Genomic DNA, 24,675 nt, shown 5'->3' with positions numbered 1-24,675 from the left:
AAAAAGAAAAAAAAATAAAAAAGCAAGCAGCAGCTCCCCCTGGTGGATAGGCTTGGTTTGATGTGGTAGGTCTTGGAGTCTGTTCTCAGAGGCTCTGCCCCTGCCTGAGGCGAAATGAGCAGCCAGAGGTGACGTGGGCACCTTCACAGACTCAATTGCGGAGTCCCCACCCCTAGTCAGGATCGCAATTGCAGTGGGGGAAAGGAAAAAAACAAAAAGCAAAAAACCAAGTCTCTCTTAGTTTCCGATAGCTTTGCTCAAGACGCTGTGCGCTGCTGGAAATGAGCTGGGAGCTCCTCCAGTCTAAGCTCGCGCCAGGGCCTCCACCCGCCACCGACTCTTTGTTGGGGGTCCTGTGGGTGTGCGCCCTATTTTTTCCCTGTGGGGACCCGGGATTCGCACAGTCCGTGCAGGGGGCGAGGTGTGCCGTGGAAATGCGGTCCGTGGTCCTGTTCCCAAAACCAAGTTCGAATTGCTCGCACCTGGCGCAGTCCCCACTCAGGCTGCTTCCCGCCGGGGAGAGCGCCTCCCCAGCGCAGCCGCTTCTTACAGCCACAGACGCCTCTGATTCCCCGCCGAGATGGCTTAGGGCTGGGGGCTATTCCTTCTCTTGTGCCCCGCTACCCAGCAGTTATCTCTGGAGTGGGTTTCTGTCTCCAAGCGCAGCCAAGCGTTCTATACCTCTTCCCCAGAGACAGTTCTATTAGCGTGTTCCGACTCTGTCTCTTCCCTTTGTCTCTTGGGCGCTGCGCGCTTGCGCCATGTTGGGCTGGAGATCTTACCTCCCCTGCCCGTCCCGGGCTGGCCCGTTTTCGGATCTCCCCGTTCGCCCCCACTCACTCATGTATCCTTGAGGTTCTATTCCTTCTGGAGTTCGTATTTTCTCCTTCCACTCTTGCAGATGAGCGTAATATCCTTCTCAGTTTGATAAATGGTGCGGAAGGGATTTATAGAGCTCCCTTCCTCTCCGCCATCTTGGCTCCACCCCCTGTATGGCTCTGGATTGGAGTATTTTGTCCATTTATATTCAGAGGAATTATTGATAGATATGTATTGCTATTTTATTACTAGTTATTTTTAGAGATTTTCTCTGTTCCTTTCTTGTCTTTGTCACTTTTGGTTTTTCCTTTCCAGTCAAACAGTTCCCATTAATATTTTTGCAGGGATGGTTTAGTGGTCACAGACTGCTTCCATTTTTGTTTGTCTGAGTATGTCTTTATCTTTCCTATTCTGGATGATAGAGCATTCGTGGCTGCATATTTTCCCTGTTAATCATGTTTAATTTATCATGTCGGTCCCTTCTGGGTTGCCAAGTTTCTGTGGCAGGTAGTCATATGGGTCTTCCCTTGTAAATTAGCTACTACTTTTTTATCTTGCCACATTTTGTTGTTATTGTTTTGTTTATGTCTATATTTTGCTAATTTAATTACTTTATGTCTTGGTGTTGGGACTGCTTTGTTGATTTTGATTAGAGTTCTCTGTACCTTCAGGACATAGATGTCTGTTTCCTTCCCCAGATTAGAGAAGTTTTTAGCTATTATTTCCTCAAATAAACTTTCTGCACCCTTTTCTTTCTCTTCTTCTGGGACTTATATAATACAAATGTTTTTATGTTTGATGTAGTCACGGAGTTTCCTAAGTCTGTCCTTGTGATCCAGAATTATTCTTTTTCTCTTTTGTTTATGTTTGTCCATTATTTAATCTCCTATATCACTGATTTTTTCCTGTGTTTCTTCCTTCCGTTTGTCATTGCATTCAGTCTGTTTCAAATCTCTGTTATTATATTTTAAATTTCCTCCTGATTGTTTTTTAAGTCATTTATCTCTGTGGTAAGGGTCTCCCTGAAGTGTTCCATTCTTTTCTCAATCTCAGTGATGATTATTGCTTTAAAACTATATCAAGCATATCACGTTTTTTTCATTTAGATCTCTGGCTGTGATCTTGTTTCATTTGAGATGAATTTTTGTCTAAGACTGTGTCGTCTTCTCTGTGTTAGGAAAGCCTATGATGTTCCCTGTCCCTGAGAGTAATGGCTTTATGAAGAAGCCATATAATGTCCTGGGCCTGGTACTTTAAGTGGAGTGGCTCTGGTATGTGCTGTGTGTACTCTCCTGCTTATATTGGCTGCTCTGTACTTCAGGCCAGTACTCTGCAGAGCCTCTCCCTGCCTGCATGCCTGCATTGGTCAGTATTTAGTCTTTGGCCAGAGTGTGGCAAGTTTCAGCTGAATTTACTCTGTGGTCTCCTTGTGAAATTAGACCTGATGCTACTTCCAGTAGAAGTGAAACTTTGCAGAACTCTTTTGTCCATTGATATGGCCTGGTTTCCATTGGTCTTCTGGATAAGTGGCCCACCACCCTGAGACTGAGTCAAACATGACCTAGAAGAACAGTAGGTACCCAGTGCAGAAGTGTTGAATCTGGTGTAAGCAGGTAGGCAGCCATTATAGGTGCTGTGGTGTTTACATCATGTGTTTCTATGTTTATGCTGAAGGGTCCAAGAAGAAAATGGCGCTATGTAGCTCCTCTGTCCCTGGAGAGGTGTCTCAGTGCTTGTTGTCCTCAGGTAAGGAGTTTGAGAAGAGGGAATATTCTACCTCCTATGTGTCCCAGGAATTCTTTGGATAGTAGGTTGTTTTTTTTTAAATATAATTTATTGTCATGTTGGCCAACATACGGTGTATACACTGTGCTCTTGATTTTGGGGGTAGATTCCCGTGATTCATTGCTTACATACAACACCCAGTGCTCATCCCAAAAGTGCCCTCCTCATTGCCTGTCACACATTTCCCCTCTCTCCCCACCATTAGCCCTAAGTTTGTTCTCTGTATTTAAAAATCTCTTATGGTTTCTTCCCTCCCACTCTGTTTGTAACAATTTTTCCCCTTCCCTTTCTACATGGTCTTCTGTTAAGCTTCTCAATATCCACAGATGAGTGAAAATATATGATCTCTCTCTCTCTCTGACTGACTTATGAAACATAGCATAATACCCTCCAGTTCCATCCACATCACTGCAAATGGCAGGATTTCATTCTTTCTCATTGCCAAGTAGTATTTCATTATATAGATAAACCATATCTTCTTTATCCATTTATCAATTAATGGACATTTAGGCCCCTTCCATCATCTGGGTATTGTTGAAAGTGTACATGCGCTCCTATGAATCAGTACTTCTGTATCTTTTGGATAAATTCCTAGCTGTGCTACTGCTTGGTTGTAGTGTAGCTCTATTTTTAATTTATTGGGAACCTCCACACTAATTTCCAGAGTGGCTGGCTTCACCAGTTTGCATTCCTACCAAGAGTGCAAGAGGGCACCCATTCCTCCACATCCCACAAGGATCTGTTGTTTCCTGAGTTGTTATTTTTAGCAACTATAACAGGTGTGAAATGATATCTCAGTGTGGTTTTGACTTGTATTTCCTTGATGATGAGTGACATTGAGCATCTTTTCATGTGTCTGTTGGCCATCTGGTTATATTCTTTTGAAAAGTGTCTATTAGAGGTGGGCAAGATGGCAGAGAGGTAGGGAAAACTGTTACATCTGCATGCCTGCAAACATCAAACTGAGAGGATTTAAAAGCCACAACTTTCTGATCTCTAGGAGTGGACGTGCATGCACTGTACCCTTATTGATATCAGCCCCACGGATGCCAGAGTAAGTCAGTGAAAACTGGGAACGGAGACTCGGAGGGAGGGAGTGCTGGGTTCAAAGCAGAGCTGGGAAAGAGAATGCCCAGAGACGTAGCTCCCTGCCTCAGAGAGTGCGGGTCCAGAGGCTGCACAACACCCTTCAGGGCCACGAGTGCACAGGACTGCTGTGAATGTTGGCACAGAATTTTGAGAGCTGCATGAGAGCCTGCTTCACTGTAGGCGAGACAGCCATGCTGCGTGCAAGTCGGCAGCACAAAACACCAGATGCGAGCAGTCCTCCAGGGAGGTGCAGAGCCTAGGGAAAAGGGAGAGACTGAAGGGAGACCTTAGCCCTTGGTGAAGAGACAAAATTTCCATTTGAGGCCCCTTTGGGCAGGGAGAGAAATCCAATCCACTCAGTGGGCTTGCGTACCAGTGGGTCCCGCAGCCCTCAGACCTCAGGTGGAGCCAAGGAGGCTCTCAAGTCCCTCTGCACAGTCCCAACCAGAAAGCTGCCTGGCAGCCAGAGGTTACTTTAACAGTGGCGGAAATATTTAAAGGATTTGAAGGCCTAGCGGACCTTAGAAAACTGAAACAACTTGACCCTCCCATGGCACTGGGAGGTTGGATTCAAGAGAGTGGCTGGCAACTCGCAGTCTGAGAGACTCTTGAGGTGCCGCCATTCTTCTCCCTGCTCCACTATGGCGGGGCCTCAGAGACCAGGCCCAGAGACCCAACATACTTACATAAAACCATGCCCATCCGCACTGGAGAGCTGGAGTCTTCTCCTTATGCTATTTTTTAACATCTTTTTTTTCAATTTTTTCTATCCTAATTATTTTACGTTTTTAAGCTTCCATAATTTTTTCCCTTGTTTTCTCTTTTCAGTTTTCCTATTTTATCCTTCTCTCCCTTTTCCCCCTGGAGACTGGGAAAGACCAACATTTAGCACTGCTGTGATTAGATCAACTCTTACCATTCAGATATTTTTCGCTTATCTCATTTTTATCTTTATCCTCCATAGGTTTTAGACTCTCAGACTGTTCTTTATCTCTGGCTCTTTCTGAGCCCCTGGTTTTTTTTTTTTCTTTCTCCTTACCTGTCCTCTCTTTTCGTTCCTGCTCCCTTTTTTCCCTTTCCCATTTAGTTTGCTTGTTTACCGGATCTGTCAGTGCGTTGGTGTGCTTGTGTGCCCTGTGTGTTTGTCTGTGTTCCTTTTCAGGGATAATTGAAAAAACAGACCAAAGCACATACTGGAAAGTCTCAATTATCACTGAGTAAGGAAATATATTAATTACAAACACAACAAGAGAAACTGAGAGACACCATTAAGAGAACATCTCCTGAAACGACAGGCCCTGGACAGTCAAAAAGCTTCCTTTAATAGAGCCATATAACTGGTGCACAGTGCAGAATGAGATTTTAAAACTGATAAGAGACAGAAAGCCAGCCAAAATGATGAAATGAAAGAATTCTCCTCTGAAGAAATTCCAGGAAGAAAGCACAGCAACAAAACTGCTCAAAACAGACACAAGCAATATAACTGAACAAGAATTTAGAATGATTATCATAAAATATCACTGGGCATGAGAAAAGCATAGAACCTGTAAGAGAAGATATTGATACAAAGACTAGGAACCTTCAAAATAGCTGTGACGAGTTAAAAAAGGCTATAAATGAGGTGAATAATAAGATGGATGCTGCTAATGCACAGATTGAAGAAACAGAGAGGAAAATAGGTGAATTAGAAGACACAGTTATAGCAAAGGAAGAGGCTGAGAAAAATAGAAATTGATACAGGAGCAGGAAAGGAGAATCAGAGACCTGAGTGATAAAATCAAATGGAGCAATATCCATATCATAGGAGTTCCTGAAGAGGAAGAAAAAGAAAAAGGTCCCAAAGGGGTGTTGGACCAAATTATACATGAAAATTTCCCCAATCTAGGGAAAGGGAAAGACATTGAAATTCAAGAGGCATACCGAAATCTCATAAGATGTAACGTAAACAGAGCTTTGGCATGACATATCATAGTGAAACTTGCAAAATATAAAGATAAAAAGAGACTTCTGAAAGCAGCTAGGGAGAAAAGGGCCTTGACATACAAAGAGAAATCTATCAGAGTGGTTATAGACCTATCTACTGAAACTTGGCAGGCCAGAAAGAATGGCAGGAAATCTTCAATGTGATGAACAGGAAGAATATGCAGTGATGAATTCTTTATCTAGTGAGCCTGTCATTCAAAATAGAAGGAGAGATAAAGGTTTTCCCAAATAAACAAACGTTGAGAGAATTTATCACCACCAATCCAACCCTACATGAAATCTTAAGAGGTACTCTATGACGGAAATGTAGCAAGGAATCTAAGGTACCAGAGACATCACTACAAACATGCACTCTACAGGGAACACAATGAATCTAAACCATCATTTTTCAATAATAACGCTGAATGTCAATGGACTGAATACTCCACTCAAAGGACACAGGGTAGCAGAATGGATCAAAAACCAAAATCCGTCTATTTGCTGTCTACAGGAGACTCACCTTAGACCTGAAAACACCTCCAGATTGAAAGTAAGGGGATGAAGAAATATCTACAATGCGACTGGAAACCAAAAGAAAGCCGGAGTAGCCATATTTATATGAGACAAACAGGACTTTAACATAAAGGCAGTAACAAAAGATGAAGAGGGACATGATATAAAAATTACAGGGTCTCTCCATCAGGATGAGCTAACAATTATAAACATCTCTGCCCCAAATTCAAGAGCTCCCAAATACATAAAACAACTAATTACACACAGAAGCAATGTTATTGATAAGAATGTGCTAATTGCAGGGGACTTTAATACCCCACTTACAACAATCCATAGGTCAACCAGACAAAAAAAAAATCACTAAAGAAACAATGGCCCTGAATGGCACACTGGAGCAGATGGAATTAATAGATACATTTAGAACTCTGCATCCTGAAGCTAGGGAATTCACTTTCTTCTCGAGTTCCCATGGCCCATTTCCAAGATTTATGTCATACTGGGTCATAAAACAGCCCTCCATAAATAAAAAAGAATTGAGATCATACCATGCACACTTTCAGATCACAATGTTATGAAACATGAAATCAACCACAAGAAGAAGTCTGGAAAACCTTCCAAAAATGTGGAGGTTTAAAACTACCCTAGTGAAGAATGACTGGGTGAACCAGGCAATTAAAGAGGAAATTTTAAAAATATATGGAAATAAATGAAAATGAAAATATAACAACCCGAACTCTCTGGGGCGCAGCAAAGTCAGTCCTAAGAGGAAAGTTCATTGCAAACCAGGCCTATTTGAACAAACTAGAAAAAGCACAAACTCAAAACCTAGCAGAGCCTAAGAAAACTAGAAAGGGAGCAGGAAGAGCACCCCAAAGCCAGCAAAAGAAGAGAAATAGTAACAATCAGGGCAGAAATAAACAAGATAGAATTTACAAATAGAATTGAACAGATCGATGAATCTAGGAGTTGGTTTTTGGGAAAAGAAAAAAAATGGATATACCTCTACCTAGGCTCCTCAGAAAGAAAAGAGAGAACACTCAAATAGACAAAATCTTGAAGGAAAATAGATCTATTACAACAGATCCCTCAGAAATACAAGCAATCATCAGAGATTACTATGAAAAATTACATGCCAACAACCTGGACAATCTATAAGAAATGGACAAATTCCTAAATGCACATGCACTATCAAAATTCAAACGGGAAGAGATAGACAATCTGAACAGACCCATACCTACTGAAATAATCAAACCGGTTACCAATTTCTCCCAACGAATAAAAGCACAGCATCAGATGTATTCCCAGGGGAATTCTACCAGACATTTAAAGCATAATTAACACAGATCCTTCTCAAGTTATTAAAAAAATAGAAATGGACTGAAGACTTCCAGACTCATTCTACGAAGCACATATCACTTTGATTCCTAAGCTAGACAGAGATCCAACAAAAAAAAGAGAACAGGCCAATATCCTTAATGAATACGGATGCAAAAATACTCACGAAGATTGAGCAAATTGAATTCAACAATATATAAAAAAGAATTATCCATTATGATCAAGTGGGATTCATTCCTGGGTTAGAAGGCTGGTTCAATATTTGCAAATCCAGCAATGTGATACATCACATTAAGAAAAGAAAAGAAAATAAACCATATGATTATGTTGATACCTGCAGACAAAATACAATATCCCTTCTTAATAAAAACCCTTCAGAAAGTCGAGAAGAAGGAACTCACTTAAATATCATAAAAGCTCTTTATGAAAATCCTACAGGTAATGTTATCCTAAATGGGGAGAAACTGAGAGCTTTGCCTCCAAAATCAGGGATACGACAGGGATATCCACTCTCACCATTGTTGTTTCACATAGTGCTGGAAGTCCTAGCATCCGCAATCAGACAACAAAAGGAAATAAAAGGCATCAGAATCTGCAAAGATGAAGTCAAACTTGCACTTTTCACACATGACATGATACTCTACATGGAAAACCTGATTTACTCTACCAGAAGCCTTCTGGAACTGATCCATAAATTCAGTAATCTTGCAGGGTATAAAATCAACGTACAGAAATAGATTGCCTTCTTATACACCAAAAATGTAGCAACAGAAAGAGAAATCAGAAAACTGATCCCATTCACAATTGCACGAAAAACCATAAAATACCTAGGAATAAATCTAACCAAAGATGTACAAGACCTGAATGCTGAAAACTATTCGGAAGAATAAACATTGTTAAAATGTCATTATTACCCAAAGCAATTTGCACATTCAGTGCAATCCCCATCAGAATTGAACCACATTCTTCTCTAAGCTAGAGCAAATTATCTTAAAATTCGTATAGAACCACAGTAAAACCCGAATAGCCAAAATAATATTGAAGAAGAAACCCAAAATGGGATGCATCACAGTCCCAGACTTCAGCCTCTACTACAAAGCAGTCATCATCATGACAATATTGTATTGGCACAAAAAACAGACACATAGACCAATGGAATAGAATAGAGAACCCAGAACTGCACCCACAAGTGTATGTGCAATTAATCTTTGACAAAACAGGAAAGAGTATCCAATGGAAAAAAGACAGCCTATTCAACAGGTGGTGTTGGGAGAGCTGGACAGTAACATGTAGAAGAATGAAATTAGACCACTTTCTGACACCATTCACAAAACTAAACTCTAATTGGATTAAGGACCTGAATGTGATCAGGAAACAATCAAAACCCTAGAGGAGAAAGCAGGAAGCAGCCTGCTTGACCTCAATCGCAGCAATTTTCTCCTTGTCATATCCCCAAAGGCAAGGGAATCAAGAACAAAAATGAACTATTGGGACCTCATCAAGATAAACAGCTTCTGCACTGCAAATGAAACAGTCAAAAAAAACTAATAGGCAACATACAGAATAGGAACAGATAGTAGTAAATGACATATCAGAAAAAGGGCTAATTTCCAAAATCTACAAGGAACCCACTAAACTCCGTACCTGAAAAACGAATAATCCAATGAAGAAATGGGCTGAAGATCTGAACAGATACTTCTCCAAAGAGGACATCCAGATGGCCTACTGGCACATGATATGATGCTCAGCTTCACTCATCATCAGGGAAATACAAATGAAAACCACACTGAGATACCACCTCACATTGGTCAGAGTGGCTAAAATGAACAAATCAAGAGACTATAGATGCTGGTGAGGATGTGGAGAAACGGGCACCCTCCTACACTGTTGGTGGGAAAGTAAACTGATGCAGCCGCTCTGGAAAACAGTATGGAGGTTGCTCAAAAAACTATCAATGGAACTTTCCTATGACCTAGCAATAGCACTGCTAGGGATTTACCCAAAGGATACAGAAGGTCTGATGCATAGGAGCACATGTACCCCAATGTTCATAGCGGCACTTTCTACAATAGCCAAATCATGGAAAGAGCCTAAATGTCCATCACCTGTTGAATGTATCAAGAAGATGTGGTATATATACACAATGGAGTCCTATATGGCAATTGGAAAGAATGACATCTAGCCATTTGTAGGAAAGTAGATTGACCTCAAGGGTGTCATGCTAAGCGAAATAAGTCAGGCAGAGAAGGACAGATACCATATATTTGCACTCATAAGTCTAACAGGAGAAGCCTAACAGGTCCATAGGGAGGGGAAGGCGGAAGGAGAATTGGGGAGAGAGAGGGATGCAAATCATGAGAGATATTACACAGTGACAAGGATCCAAGGGCTGAAGGGGGAGGAGGAGGAGGGAAGGAGTGAGGGGCTCTTGTGGGGAGAAGCACTGGGTGTTATATGGAAACCAATTTGACAATAAACTCTTTTAAAAATAAATAAATGGATAATTAAAATAAATGCTTACCATGAGAAATGGAAAATTAACGTCTATTAACGTCCTCTGCCCATTTATTTACTTCACTGGAGTATTTGTTTTTCTTCTATTGAGTTTGCTAAATTCTTTATAGATATTTGATACTAATCCTTTCACAGTTATGTCATTTGCAGATATCTTTTCCCATTCTGTAGGGTGCTTTTTAGTTTTATTGATTGTTTCCTTTGCAGTGCAGAAGCTTTTTATCTTGATGAGGTCCCAATAGTTCATTTTTATTTTTAATTCCCTTGCCTTTGGAGATCTGTTGAGCAACAGATTGCTGCGGCTGAGTTCAAAGAGCTTGTTGCCTATTTTCTCCTCTAGGGTTAGATGGGTTCTTGTCTCACCGTTAGGTCTTTCACACATTTTGAGTTTTATTTTTTAAATATGGTGTAAGAAAGTGGTCTAGTTTAATTCTTTTGAATGTTGCTGTCCAGTTATCCCAGCACCATTTGGAGCCTGTATTTTTGTCCATCGGAATTACTTTCCTGCTTTGTCAGAGGTTATTTGACCTTAATTTTGGGGGCCAGTTCTCGTTCTATGTTCTATTCCACTGGTCTATGTGTCTGTTTTTGTGCCAGTACCATACACACTGTCTTAATGATGACAGCTTTGTAGTAGAGGCTAAAGTCTGCGATTGTGATTCCTCCTGCTTTGGTTTTCTTTTTCAACATTACTTTGGCTATTCAGGGTTTTTTGTGGTTCCATACAAATTTTAGGATTCCTTGTTTTAGCTTTGAGAAGAATGCTGGTGCGGTTTTGATTGGGATTGCATTGAGTGTGTAGGTTGATTTCGGCAGTATTGACATTTTAACAATATTTATTCTTCCAGTCTATGAGCATGGAATGTTTTTCCATTTCTTTATGTCTTCTTAAATTTCCTTCATATGTTTTCTATAGTGTTCAGCATATGGATCTTTTACTTCTTTGGTTAGGTTCATTCCTAGGTATTTTATGGTTCTTGATGCAATTTTAAACGGGACTGGTTTCTTGATTTCTCTTTCTGTTCCTTCATTTTTGGTGTATAGAAATGTAACTGATGTTTCTACATTGTTTTTGTATCCTCCAACTTTGCTGAGTTCATGTATCAGTTCTAGCAGCATTTTGATGGTCTTTCAGGTTTCCCATGTGGAATATCATGTTATCTGTGAAAAGTGAAAGTTTGACTTCTCCTTTGCCAATTTGGATGCCTTTTATTTCGTTTTGTTGTCTGATTGCTAAGGCTGGGACTTCCAACACTATGTTAAATAGCAGTGGTGAGAGTGGTGTTGTGTTCCTGATCCCACAGGGAAAGCTCTCAGTTTTTCACTATTGATGATATTAGCTGTGGGCTTTTCATATATGGCTTTTATCATGTGAAGTTATGTTCCCTCTATCCCGTGTTTTTTGAGGGTTTTTATTCAGAAAGCATGCTGTATCTTGTCAGATACTTTTCTGCATCTACTCACAATATTATGGTTCTTATCCTTTCTTCTTTTAATGTCATGTGTCACATTGATTGATTTTCCTAAAATTGTACCAATTCTACAGCCTAAGAATGGATCCCACTTGATCATGGTGAATAATTCTCTTAACATACTGTTGATTTCGATGTGCTTGTGTCTTGTTGGGAATATTTCATCCATGTTCATCAGGGATATTGGCCTGTAATTCTCCTTTTTTGTGAGGTCTCTGTCTGGTTTGGGAATCAAGGTAATTCTGGCTTCATAGAATGTGTCTAGAAGCTCCTTCCATTTCTATTTTTGGAAGAGGTTGCAAAGGATAGGTATTAACTCTGCTTTAAATATCTGGTACAATTTCCTTTGGAAACCATCTGGTCCTGGATTCCAGTTTGTTGGAGTGGAGATTTTTGATAACTGATTTAATATCTTTGCTAGTTATGGGTCTTTTCAAATTTTCTGTTTCTTCCCATTTGAGTTTTTCTAATGTGTGTGTGTCTAGGAATTTACCCATTTCTTTTAGATTGTTCAGTTTGTTGGTATGTAATTTTTCATAGTATTCTCTGATAATTGTATTTCTGAGGGGTTAGTTGTGATGTGTCCAATTTCACTTGTGATTTTTTTCTATTTGGGTCCTCTCTCTTTTCTTTTTAAGAAGTCTGCCTAGAGTTCTATCAATTTTCTTTATTTTTTCAAAAAAAAATAAGTCCTTTGTTTCACTGCTCCGTTCTACTGGTTTTTTGGATTCTATATTGTTTATTTCTGCTCTGATCTCTATTATTTGTCTTTTTCTACTGGGCTTTGGGTTTCTTTGCTGTTCTGCTTCTAGTTCCTTTAAGTGTGCTGTTAGATTTTGTATTTCAAATTTTTCTTGTTTCTTAAGATAATCCTGGATTCCAAAGTATTTTCGTTTTTGAATTGTCTTTGCTACATCCCAAAGGATTTAGACTATTGTGTTTTCATTTTCATTTGCTTCCATATATTTTTTTTATTTTATTCTTTAATTGCCTGGTTGACCCATTCATTTTTTAGTAGGATGTTCTTTAACCTCTATGCATTTAAAGGTTTTCCAAATTTTTCCTGTAGTTGATTTCAAGTTTCATAGAATTGTGATCTGAAAATGTGCATGGTATGCTCTTAATTCTTTTATATTTATTTAGGGCTGTTTTGTGACCCAGTATGTGATCTGTTTTAGAGAATGTCCCGTGTGCATTCGAGAAGAATGTGTATTCTGCTACTTTTGTATGAAAAGCTCTGAATATATTTGTCAAGTCCATCTGGTCCAGTGTATCACTCAGGGCTATTGTTTCTTTATTGATTTCCTTCCTAGATGACCTGTCCATTGCTCTAAGTGGAGTGTTAAAGTCCCCTTCAGTTACCAGATTCTTATCAATAAGATTGCTTATGTTTGTGATTAATTGGATTGATTTATATATTCAGATGCTCCCGAATTGAGTGCATAAACATTTGTAATTGTTAGGTCTTCTTGATGAATAGGCCCAATAATTACGATGCAATTCCCTTCCTCATCTCTTGTTAGAGACTTTAGGGTTTTTTTTTTTTTGTATTATTTAAATATATAGTTTGTTGTCAAATTGGTTTCCATATGATACCCAGTGCTCTTCCCCACACATGCCCTCCTCCATGACCATCACCCCCCTTCCGCTTTCCCCCTCCTCCTTCAGCCCTCACTTCGTTTTCTGTATTCAAGAGTCTCATGGTTTGCCTCCCTCCCTCTCCCTAACTCTTTTTCCCCCTTCCCCCCCGCCATGGTCCTCTGTTAGGTTTCTCCTTTTAGACCTATGATTGCAGACATACAGTATCTGTTTTTCTCCTCCTGACTTATTTCATTTAGCATGACACCCTCGAGGTCCATCCACTTTGCTACAAATGGCCAGATGTCATTGTTTCTTATTGCCATGTTGTATTCCATTGTATAGATAAACCACATCTTCTTGATCCATTCATCAGTTGATGGACATTTAGGCCCTTACCATGATTTGGCTATCATTGAAAATACTGCTATGAACATTGGGGTACAAGTGCCCCTATACATCAGCACTTCTGTATATCTTGGGTATATCCCTAGCCTTTAGTTTTAAATCTAGTTTTTCTGATATAAGAATGGCTATTCCAGCTTTCTTTTGACTTCCAGTAACATGATAAATGGTTCTCCATCCCCTCACTTTTAATCTGAAGGTGTCCTTAGGTCTAAAATGGGTCTCTTGTAGACAGCATATAGATGCATCTTTTTTTTGTTTTTAACACATTCTGATATTTTCTTTTTTGTGAACCTTTAGTCCATTTACATTCAGTGTTATTATTGAAAGATATGGATTTAGTGTCATTGTGTTATCTGTAGGTTTCACACTTGTGGTGATGTCTCTGGCCCTTTGAAGTCTTTGCAATATTCCACTCATAGGGTCCTCGTTAGGATCTCTTGTGGGTATGGTTTAGTGGTCATCAACTCCTTCACTTTTTTTTTCTGGGAAAACCTTTATCTTTCCTTTTAGTCTTAATGATAGCCTTGCTGGGTAAAGGATTCTTGGCAGCACATTTTTCCTGTTCGGCATGTTGAATATTTCCTGCCACTTCTTCTAGCCTGCCAAGTTTCAGTGGACAGGTCTTCTACTACACTTATGTGTCTACCCTTGTTGATTAAGGCCTATTTTTCCCTAGCTGCTTTCACAGTTCTTTATATTTCGCCAGTTTCACTATGATGTGTCATGGTGATCAATTTTTGTTATGTTTCAAGGGGGTTCTCTCTGCCTCCTAGATTTCAATGTTACTTCCTTCCTCAGATTCCTCAGCTATGGTTTGTTAACATAAACCTTCTGCCCCGTTCTCTCTCTCTCTTTTCCTTCTTCTGAGACTCCTGTGATATGGATATTATTATGTTCATTGAATCACTTATTTCTCCAGTTCTCCCCTCATGGTCTAGAATTTTTTTATGTCTTTTTCCCAGCTTCATCTTTTCCCATAATTTTATCTTCTATTTCACTTATTACCCTGTGCCTCTTCAGCCCTCACTGTCGCCACATCTAGTTTATTTTGTATCTTAATTACAGCTTTTTAAAAAATTCATCATGGGTATTTTTTAGTTCTTGATCTCCACAGCAATAGATTCTCTGCTGCCTTCTATGCATTTTCAAGCCTTCCTCTATGTGGCCTCTTCTCTCCCTCTAGTTGTGTAGTTTGTTGTGTCAGTTATCAGGTTGATTTTTTGGGTTTTCAAATGATTTCATAGTTATCTATTTGTGTTTGAGGGATATGACAGCCCTAGTGTCCTTCTACTATGCCACCATCTTAGCTTTTCTCAACATTTTATTGCTTGATATTTAAGTTGATGTTATTCTTTTCACTGTACCTTTTTAGTATAGTGTTTATTATATTAATTTTAATAAGACATTAAGTGTACTCAGACTTTTGAATTGTAATGTATTTCTTTTCCTGGCCTCATATCTATTATTTTTTACAAATTTAGTTAGTTTCATATTAAACACACACACACACACACACACACACACACACATCCATACATCCTTGGCAGTGAGAAACCATTTATTCATCAAGCATTTATTAGATAACACATCTATAGTAGGTGTTGTGAGAGACACACAAGAAGAGATGCTAGGATTTTCTCCCAGGGGAGTTAAAGTCTACTTAAGAAAGTAAAGTATATACTGGAAACCAAAGGACTATTAAAAGAAACCGATAAATAAATGCAACGTTAACTGCATTTTGTGTATTGAGGGTGCATGGAGTAATAGAATGATGTATATAGTTAGTTTAAAGGAGAGTTTTTGAAATATTTAAATTTTTTATAACATTGTTAAAATATGTGACTATTTTTGAGTATGGTAAAGTTATGATATTATGGTGAGTAGAATGAATAGCCCAGGAGAGACAAATGATATGGGCTAAAACATGGAGATTAAAGTTGACATATTAAGAGTTAGAGATGGTAAGTCTGAAAGCCAGAGAGATGAGACCAGAAAATACTGTATAAAGAGGGATTATTTGGGTTAGAGGCTGGAAGAAGATTTTATGGAATAGAGTTTAGAGATCACATAAGAGCTGCTGTATGTTCCTTAGTGATTGGTTAGCAGAGGTTTACTTCCCAAGGACTACCATATGCAAGGCATTTTTATTGTTGAGCAGTAGGGAACTCAATGAAGTGTAGGTTCAATGGCAGATAAACCCTCTAGGTGAAATGCATGATGCAGATAGACTGAACAGGAGCCAGTTTCATCAGTGAAGGCAGTATGAACTTAGAATGTTAATAGTAGTATAATTTTGAAAGTGGGACTTCTAGTAGAGTAGTAGACACTAATACTAAAAATGTAGCAGGAAAGAATACAGAAAGATCCTCTTAGATACCACATTGCTGTAAGCCAACTTAAACTTTATGACAGACTTTTTCTAGCTCTGTCACTTTGTAAATAATAATAATAATCTTTGGGGTGCCTGGATGGTTCAGTTGGTTAAGTGTCCGACTTTGGCTCAAATCCTGATCTCACTGTTCATGGGTTCGAGCCCTGCATCGGGCTCAGTGCTGACAGCTTTGAGCCTGGAGCCATCTTCAGATTCTTTGTCTCCCTCTCTCTCTGCCCCTCCCATGCTTGCTCTGTGTTTTTCTCTCTCTCAAAAATAAACATTAAAAAAATGCTAATCTTTGATAACTAACAGTATGTTCCAGGCACTGTCATAGCTCTTTACTTGTGATAACATGAAGATTAACTTATTAATCTTCTAATCAATCATATATAACATCCATGCTATAGATGGATAATTTAGGTCAGAGAAGATAAATAACATTTCTGAATTCACAGAGTTATCTAATCAGAGGGACAGGGTTTGAACCTTGTGCTGTTTATTCTGAAGACTGCTCATAAGCACTTTTTATTTGTTTTTAAAATATAATTCCCGTCTTCCTTAAATTCTTAAAAGTGTACATGAGGCATGCCCTGCTAATCTCTGAATACTTTATTTCTATTTTTCAAGTATTAATTATGTTTCATGTTGTATTGATACCTTAACAGATGAATATTTAGTGTGTGGTTTACATAAGGCAAAATGTATACTGAACTTGATAATATAAGTTGGGTAAAGAAATAAAAATTACCATTAAAATAATATAAAAATGGTGTTGGTATAGTTAGTAGAAGTGTGTTGTTATAATTTCTCATTAGTCAGGATCTGCATGAAGATGTAGAAGAAGCTGGTGCACTGCAGAAAAATCATGCTTCTGTGACATCTGCAAACCCCACGGAAGGGGCACATTCTGCCTATCTGCCTTCGGAACATGAGTCGTGCACTGTGAGCTGTGAAATGCCCACAGAGAAAACTCCAAAGAGTGATCTGGAGAATTCCCTAGAAATAAATGATGTCGAAGCAACAAGGGAAAAAGAAAAGCATTGTGATGATAAAACTTGTGTGAAGTCAGTTTCAGAAGAAGAAACAAGTGAAAATGTGCTTACAGCAGAGGACACCTCACTGCAATCAAAGAAAAATAGGATTACTTACTCACAAATTGTTAAAGAAGGCAGGAGGTTTAATATCGATTTAGTATCAAAAGTAAGTACCAGTTTTCTTCATCTTATCATAGAACAATACTAATTTTTAATTGATTGAAATTAGTATCAGGGACCATATACCCAATTTTCATAATTTTATTTTCTGAAGTGTAGAACATATGTTTTATAAAGTGATAGTAGTAAGAAATTTATAATTCAGTTAAAATATTCTTTAAATGTGGTTAAAATGCTCAGTACTATATCACAAGGTTGCTTTTATAGTGGAACAGAGCACACTTTAATATTCTTCTGCATGGACACTATGAATTCTATCAAGAGAAATATTCTAACACACCTAATTAAAAATTCATGTTATTTATAGTCAGTTTCTTAAATGAACTTCTTTTCAGCTTTTCTATACAGTAACTGTCTTAACAACTATATGATGAACATTCTAAATAAACCAATGCATTTTTGAAAATCATCTAGTGGAGGTCAAGGAGGCTGGGAAGAATATTATCTGGTTATTTTTCAATCCTTAACTCTAGTGTTAGGTCATTGTGACTTCCGAGGAGGTCCCTGAGTCTTGGAAGGGTAGAGTGTTGTATTGGGTTTATAGGAAGCAAGGTTAATATAGTGCAAAAAGAATAGAAAAGCAGTAAGATAAAGGAAAATGGTCTTTAAAGGTTAGATATAGGACTTGGGATAAGGAGAAAGAAACAGACCAAATCCCATAAATTGGGATAAGCAATAAGAAATTAAAAAGAAGTAGAGGAGGGTAGTAAATAACATTAGACTTGCCTCAGAACTAGGCTTTTCAATTTAATGTGCTCTCTTGAAGTTCCAAGTTAAAGAGGGAGACTAATTAATTGCATGTTCCTCACATTTTGCTGATACAATACCACATACTGCTGATGTCTCTCTTTTTTTTAACTTTGTAAAATATTTTTATTCATTTTTGAGAGACAGAGACAGAGCACGAATAGGAGAGGGGCAGAGAGAGAGGGAGACACAGAATCTGAAGCAGGCTCCAGGGTCTGAGGCCATCATCCAAGAGCCCGATGTAGGGCTCCATCTCACAAACCAGGAGATCATGACATGAGCCGAAGTCAGACGCTTAACTGACTGAGCCATCAGGTGCTCCATACTCCCGCTCTCTTTGTACCTGATGCCTAAAATTATGACTATATTTTTTATTACCCTTTGCTTCTATCACACAGCTCTCTGTGTTTGATTCTTTCCTGGCCTGAGTTGGCTGCTACCTTGGCCCTACTTCATATTTCTGTACCATTTATTCCACCTTCTCCAGCTACTATGATCCTGACACACACTGACAAAAAAATGCTTGAAATCTAGCATTTTTCCCATGTTTTGGCATTGATTTCTGAGTAGAAGTTTAATCATATTTTGCTAATAGTCTTCCTGTTCTCATGAATAGAAAATAAATTTTACCAAACCAAAAAACAAAACAACAAAAAGCTGAGGTAGTTTGTACCTCTTAATTCCCTTTATTTCACCCAACCCCACCCACCTCCCTCCCTTCTGGCAACTACCAGTTTGTTCTCTGTAGTTAAGAGTCTGGTGTTTTGTTTCTTCATTTGTTTTATTTTTTATAGCACACAGGAATGAAATTATAAAGTATTCATCTTTCTCTGACTTATTTTACTTTGTATACTACCCTCTCAGTCTATCCATGCCGTTGCAAATTGCAAGATTTCATTCATTTTTATTCCATTGTGTATAAGTGTACACACACACACACACACACACACACACACCACATTTTTATCCATTCTTCTATTGATGGATACTTGGTATTCTTTAACCTCTCATCACTGAAATTTCTGTTAGATCACTTAAAGAGTGGTGAAAAAGAGGCTTAGGTTTAAATACCTTATTTACTTGTTACTACTAAGTTTCAGACAAGTTTAGTATGATTTTAATTAAAATGTGTTTTTACTCATTGTTATCTTAAATGCATTATTTTTTTAGCTTTCCATTAGTTTAGCTCTTCTTTATTTTATTTTTTTATGGTTTATTGACAAGTTGGTTTCTATAAAGCACCCAGTGCCCATCCCCACAAGTGCCCTCCTCCATGTCCATCAGCCAATTCCCCTTTCCCCCTCCCCCTTCAGCCCTCAGTTCGTTTTCAGTATTCAAGAGTCTCTCATGATTTGCCTCCCTCCCTCTCCTTATTTTTCCCCTTTCCCTCCTTTATTGTCCTCCGTTAAGTTTCTTCTGTTAACACTTATGAGTGAAAACATGGTATCTGTCCTTCTCTGCCTGACTTTTTTCATTTAGTATTATTTTAAAGCCAGCATTAAATCTTAAGCTTCATTGGACCTTATTAAGTGAAAATATATCTCTTGTTTGATGTATTTATATTTGTGAAATTATGATGACTACTGAGGGATCATTGAATTTCAAATATTTGTTTTTAAGCAAATTAGGTGTTTGAATTACCTGTTTTTTAATTATAATTACAGAATTAAGACTTGGCAATATATTTCTAAAAACTTGGGCTATATCAGCTGTGTGGGATATTAGGCTGAAGGTAATGAAATAACATGCTGTATTAGAGTAATCGGATTAGTTAAAAAAAATAAAAAGCAATGTCACTTTTGTTCTGCACAATTCTGGACTAATACTTGATAAAAATTTACGTAACTGATACTGATATACAAAGTCTTTACTGACCTCTTGGCTACTCAAGACTAATGGTTTGGAATAATTTTCAAAATTTCTAATTGTTCCCCCCTCCCCATTACAGATGTAACATTTACATTATTAATATTTATTGAGTTATAAACATTTAAAAGTATATCAGTGTAGGGTGTAGTCAAATCTGTTGCAATTAACCATATGGTTAAATTTAGATCATGCTGGATAATATTGCTGATGTTGTTTTTATCTCTCTGATATTGTTTATGAGAGATATGAAAGATTAAATCAATTCTTTGTGTGCATGCTGGCAATAGCCATCATTCTCACCTCCTGAAAAAGACATACCTCCTATAAATCTAGACTACTAGGATTATAGAGGGACCTTATATTTCAAGTCTTTTGGTGGCAATATATAGCCAATCTTTTTCTTTTTTGGTTGATGAAGAGGTCCAAGGAGCTGATTTCTTTTATTTATTTTTATTTTTTAAATTTATTATTATTAATTATTTTTGAGAGAGAGGGTGTGAACAGGGGAGGGGCAGAGAAAGGGGGGACAGAGGATCTGAATGAGCTCTGCACTGACAGCAGTGAGCCTGATCGGGTCTCCAACTCATGAACCCTAAGATCATGACCTGAGTGGAAGTCAGACAGACCTCAAACACTCAACCAACTAAGCCACCAAGACGCCCCCTGGTTCCTTTTAAATAACCACCTGGCCTTATATAATGATACAGTCCCTTATTCAAAACCCTTGGGCCTGGTATGTTCTGTTATTTAGATTTAAAATTTATTTTAGAAAGTAATACAGTATATATGTTGATATGTTATATATGTTGTGACATTCTTAGGGTCTGAGGAGGCATATTATGATTAAACCTATCTATATATTTGCAGTCAAATGTATGAATATTCACAGTAAGTGGGGCAAATAGAGAAGAACCTTATATCAGTTTGGGTCATTTTGTTGCCAAACTAGTTATGAAAAACTTGATATTCCAGAGTTTATTTTGAATTTCAGATAATCAATCAATTGTAAACCTGTAGTAAATTGTGTTCTTTACTCCGATATTAATAGATATCATGCTTTTTACAAATATTTTAAAATATAACAAAATTATGTATCTCTATTTTGTGTTTATCAGTTTTCTACCAATTTACCTTTTATTTCATCCTGTAAAATATTTTCTTTGTACAGCTGCTGTATTCTCGAGGATTACTAATTGATCTCTTAATCAAATCTAATGTAAGTCGTTATGCAGAGTTCAAAAATATTACCAGGATTCTTGCACTTCGAGATGGAAGAGTGGAACAGGTACTTTGCTGTTCAAGTATTGTAACTGGATAACAGCTTGAGTTATTATGGTTTGTTTTGAAGGATAAACAAATAAGAAAGATTATTTTCCTGGCAAAGCCACAAATTCCAATCCTGCATGGTAAATGTCAATAGTAAGAGATTACTCAATTAAAATTTCTAGCATTAATTTTTTCATAAGTTATCTGCAGCCTCATGTTTATGTTAAGAAAATGTTAATTTCCGGCATTTTTCCTAGATTTGAGCTGTCATTTGTTCCCTGACAGGGGTGACATGCCATTGTCCTTTTAATGGCATAAGGAGCAACTTGGCCGAATTAAAATAACTCACAGGTTAATTAACTCGGAAGTCAACAGAGATGCCGTTAGAACTGATGGAAAGTAACATGAAACAGTCTAACTAGAATGGAAATAATAATCTTGTTACAGTTAAAGGGAAAAAATGTAATTTGAAATACTTCTATCATTAGAAAGCAGTTCTAACTTAAAATCATGTTTTTCAGGTTCCTTGTTCTAGAGCAGATGTCTTTAATAGCAAACAACTTACAATGGTAGAAAAGCGAATGTTAATGAAGTTTCTTACATTTTGTATGGAGTATGAAAAACATCCTGATGAATATAAAGGTATTGTCTTCCATTAAATTGTGCTCTCTAATTATTTGAGCTTTCTTATTTTAATATGTTTGCTCTGATGTAGTGAGCCACTCATTACTCTTTTAAAGTACATTCTTACTCTGCACTATCCAATAGGTTAGTCATTACCAACATAGAGCTATTTAAATTGAAATTAATTAAAATTAAATAAAATTTATTTCACTCAGTTGTACTAGAAATATTTGAAGTGCTCAATAGCCATAGAACGTTTTTATTCTTGATAATCAAATACCGCTGTCAACTGGTTCTTCATAGATGATATTTTCTTTTCATTGTTCCATTAATTTTTTTATCAGTTAAAAATGTGTATTTTTTCATTTTCCCAGCATTACTTTTTCTTGATATGTTGAATTATTCATTATGGCTGATTAAGAAAAAAACGAGGCTAGAAGGTCTGGGGAGTGTGAACCACTGGATTAGAGGGAATAATTTCTAGTCATGGCTTTGACCCAAATCACACAGTTATCTCACAGTTTGTTGAAAATTGAATATGTATTGCACTTTACTATCAGAGCTTAATACTTTTAAGGGTATTGAGCTGGAAATGTTATCCAAAATAGGAATATATTATTGATATTTTATTTATAAAGTTTTAAGAAATACAGCAGTATTTTTGTTTCTTGATGGAATATTAGAAGTCTAGCTCTTGCTCTTAAAGTTCATGTTCATAAGATACTGCCAAATTATGCTTCATAGTGGTGTTATTATATTCTCTCCGTAAATTTTTATAATTTTGGGTGTTTTTTTTTTTTTTTTTGGTAATGGAATTGTGTTTCCTACCATTAACAGTCTAGTTATATTTTTTTCTGTTCTTGTTTTAAATGAGTAGTTCTTAGGGGTCCCTTATCTTTTGAGGTATGATAGAAGACATTAAGATGAATTCCATTAGCTACCCAGAAATTAACTTCATTACTTTTTAGTCATAGTTCATTGTTCTTAATTTTACTAAGAAATATACATTTCAAAAAAATCAAATATAACTCTCATTGTTTTCACAAAAAATTGCCATTTGACATATTTAATATTTCAAAGTATAATTATTGGCATTATTCTGCAGGTTTAATGATAGAAAGTAACACTGCCAACTATGGAAACCTATTGTGATAGTTAATAAATTATTGAATGTTTTTCTAGTTTTTTTAAGATTTACCATTTAAAGCTTAAAAATTGTGCCATCAATCCAGTTAGGATAGTGAGACTATTTCTGCCCTGCCTCCCCTCCCCCACCCCTGCTTCTGTCTCTGTCCAAAGTGTAATATTACCTCCTGGGTCCTTTCCAAGTGTCTTAAACAGCCTTGATCTCTTTTGTGCAATTGTTTTAAATTGAAGTTTGGTTCTGATTTTAACTGATAAACTTTCATCTTTTCATAGCCTATGAGGAGACTACATTTTCTGAGTATTTAAAAACTCAGAAATTAACCCCTAACCTCCAGTACTTTGTCCTGCATTCAATTGCAATGACATCAGAGACAGCCAGCAATACCATAGATGGCCTCAAAGCCACCAAAAACTTTCTTCACTGTCTTGGGCGGTATGGCAACACTCCATTTTTATTTCCTTTATATGGTCAAGGAGAACTTCCCCAGTGTTTCTGCAGGTAAGACTGCTATTGTTTCTTTTGTTTCTTCTTAAGTTTAATACTTATTAACACATGAAAATTTATGTATTTTTAAGTTTGTTTATTTTTGAGAGAGCAAGCTAGTGAGCACATGCAAGCAGGGGAAAGACAGAGACAGGGAGAGAGAGAATCCCAAGAAGGCTCTGCACTGTCAGCACACAGCCTGACATAAGGCTAGATTTCATTAATCATGAGGTCATGGCCTGACCTTAAATTAAGAGTTAGATGTTTAGCCTACTGAGACCCACCCAGGTGCCACACAGCTGAAAATTTAAAAAACAAAAATAAGGTTTATTTAAGACTTAGTATATGCAAACATATTTGTTGTTTTATTCTTTTATTATTTTTAATAGTTTATTGTCAAATTGGTATCCATACAACACCCAGTGCTCTTCCCCACAAGTGCCCTCCTCCATTAATTACCACCACCTCCCTTCCCTTCCCTCTCCCCCTTCAACCCTCATTTTCAGGATTTGATAGTCTCTCAGGATTTGATAATCTCTCAGTCTTTCCCCTTTCTGCTCCCCATGGTCCTCCATTAGGTCCTGTTTTCCTGTTAGACCTATGAGTGCAAATATATGGTATCTGGCCTTCTCTGCCTGACTTATTTCACTTAGCATGATGCCCTCGAGGTCCATCCACTTTCCTACAAGTGGTCAGATTTCATTCTTTCTCATTGCCATGTAATACTCCATTGTATATACATATACACCACATCTTCTTGATCCATTCATCAGGTGATGGACATTTAGGCTCTTTCCATGATTTGACTATTGTTGACATTGCTGCTATGAACATTGGGGTACATGTGCCCCTATGTGACAGCACTTCTGTATTCTTTGGGTAAATCCCTAGCAGTGGTATTGCTGGATCATACAGGAATTTTCTTGATAGTTTTTTGAGGAATCTCCATACCGTTTTCCAGAGCTGCTGCACCAGTTTACATTCCCACCAACAGTGTAGGAGGGTGCCCGTTTCTCCACATCCTTGAATCTATACTATCTTGATTTGTTCACTTTAGCCACTCTGACTGGCACAGATCATGAGAGACTATTGAATACTGAAAATGAACCAAGGGTTGAAGGTAGAGTGGGAGGAGGAAGAGAGGGTGGTGTTAATAGAGGAGGGCAATTATGGCTGAAGGACCTGAATGTGAGACAGCAAACCATCAAAACCCTGCAGGAGAAAGTATGAAATAACCTCCTTGACCTCACCTACAGCACTTTCCTCCTTGATCCATCCCCAAAGGCAAGGGAAATGAAAGCCAAAATGAACTGTTGGGACCTCTTCAAGATAAAATCTTCTGAACTGCAAAGGAAACAATCAAGAAAACTAATAGGCAACCAATGGAATGGGAAAAGATAGTTGAAAATGACATGTCAGATAAAGGGCTTGTATCCAGAATCTACAAGGAACTCACCAAACTCCACACCCAAAAAA

General features: G+C 37.7%; 1 protein-coding gene across 4 annotated transcripts in view; it reads left to right on the top strand.

Annotated features, from left to right (window-relative positions):
• CHM (CHM Rab escort protein) overlaps positions 1-24,675 on the top strand; it is a 236,416-nt gene that overhangs the window by 101,784 nt on the left and 109,957 nt on the right. For all 4 annotated transcript variants that reach the window (XM_029930787.1, XM_029930786.1, XM_029930789.1 and 1 more), the window contains exons 5-8: positions 16,665-17,049; positions 20,848-20,964; positions 21,467-21,587; positions 22,989-23,214. In XM_029930787.1, coding sequence (XP_029786647.1) covers positions 16,665-17,049; positions 20,848-20,964; positions 21,467-21,587; positions 22,989-23,214 — 849 coding nt within the window. The remainder of the gene's footprint in view (positions 1-16,664; positions 17,050-20,847; positions 20,965-21,466; positions 21,588-22,988; positions 23,215-24,675) is intronic.

Source organism: Suricata suricatta, chromosome X (genome assembly GCF_006229205.1).
Source record: "Suricata suricatta isolate VVHF042 chromosome X, meerkat_22Aug2017_6uvM2_HiC, whole genome shotgun sequence".
Lineage (NCBI taxonomy): Eukaryota > Metazoa > Chordata > Mammalia > Carnivora > Herpestidae > Suricata > Suricata suricatta.
This window is presented reverse-complemented; position numbering and strand designations above follow the sequence as displayed.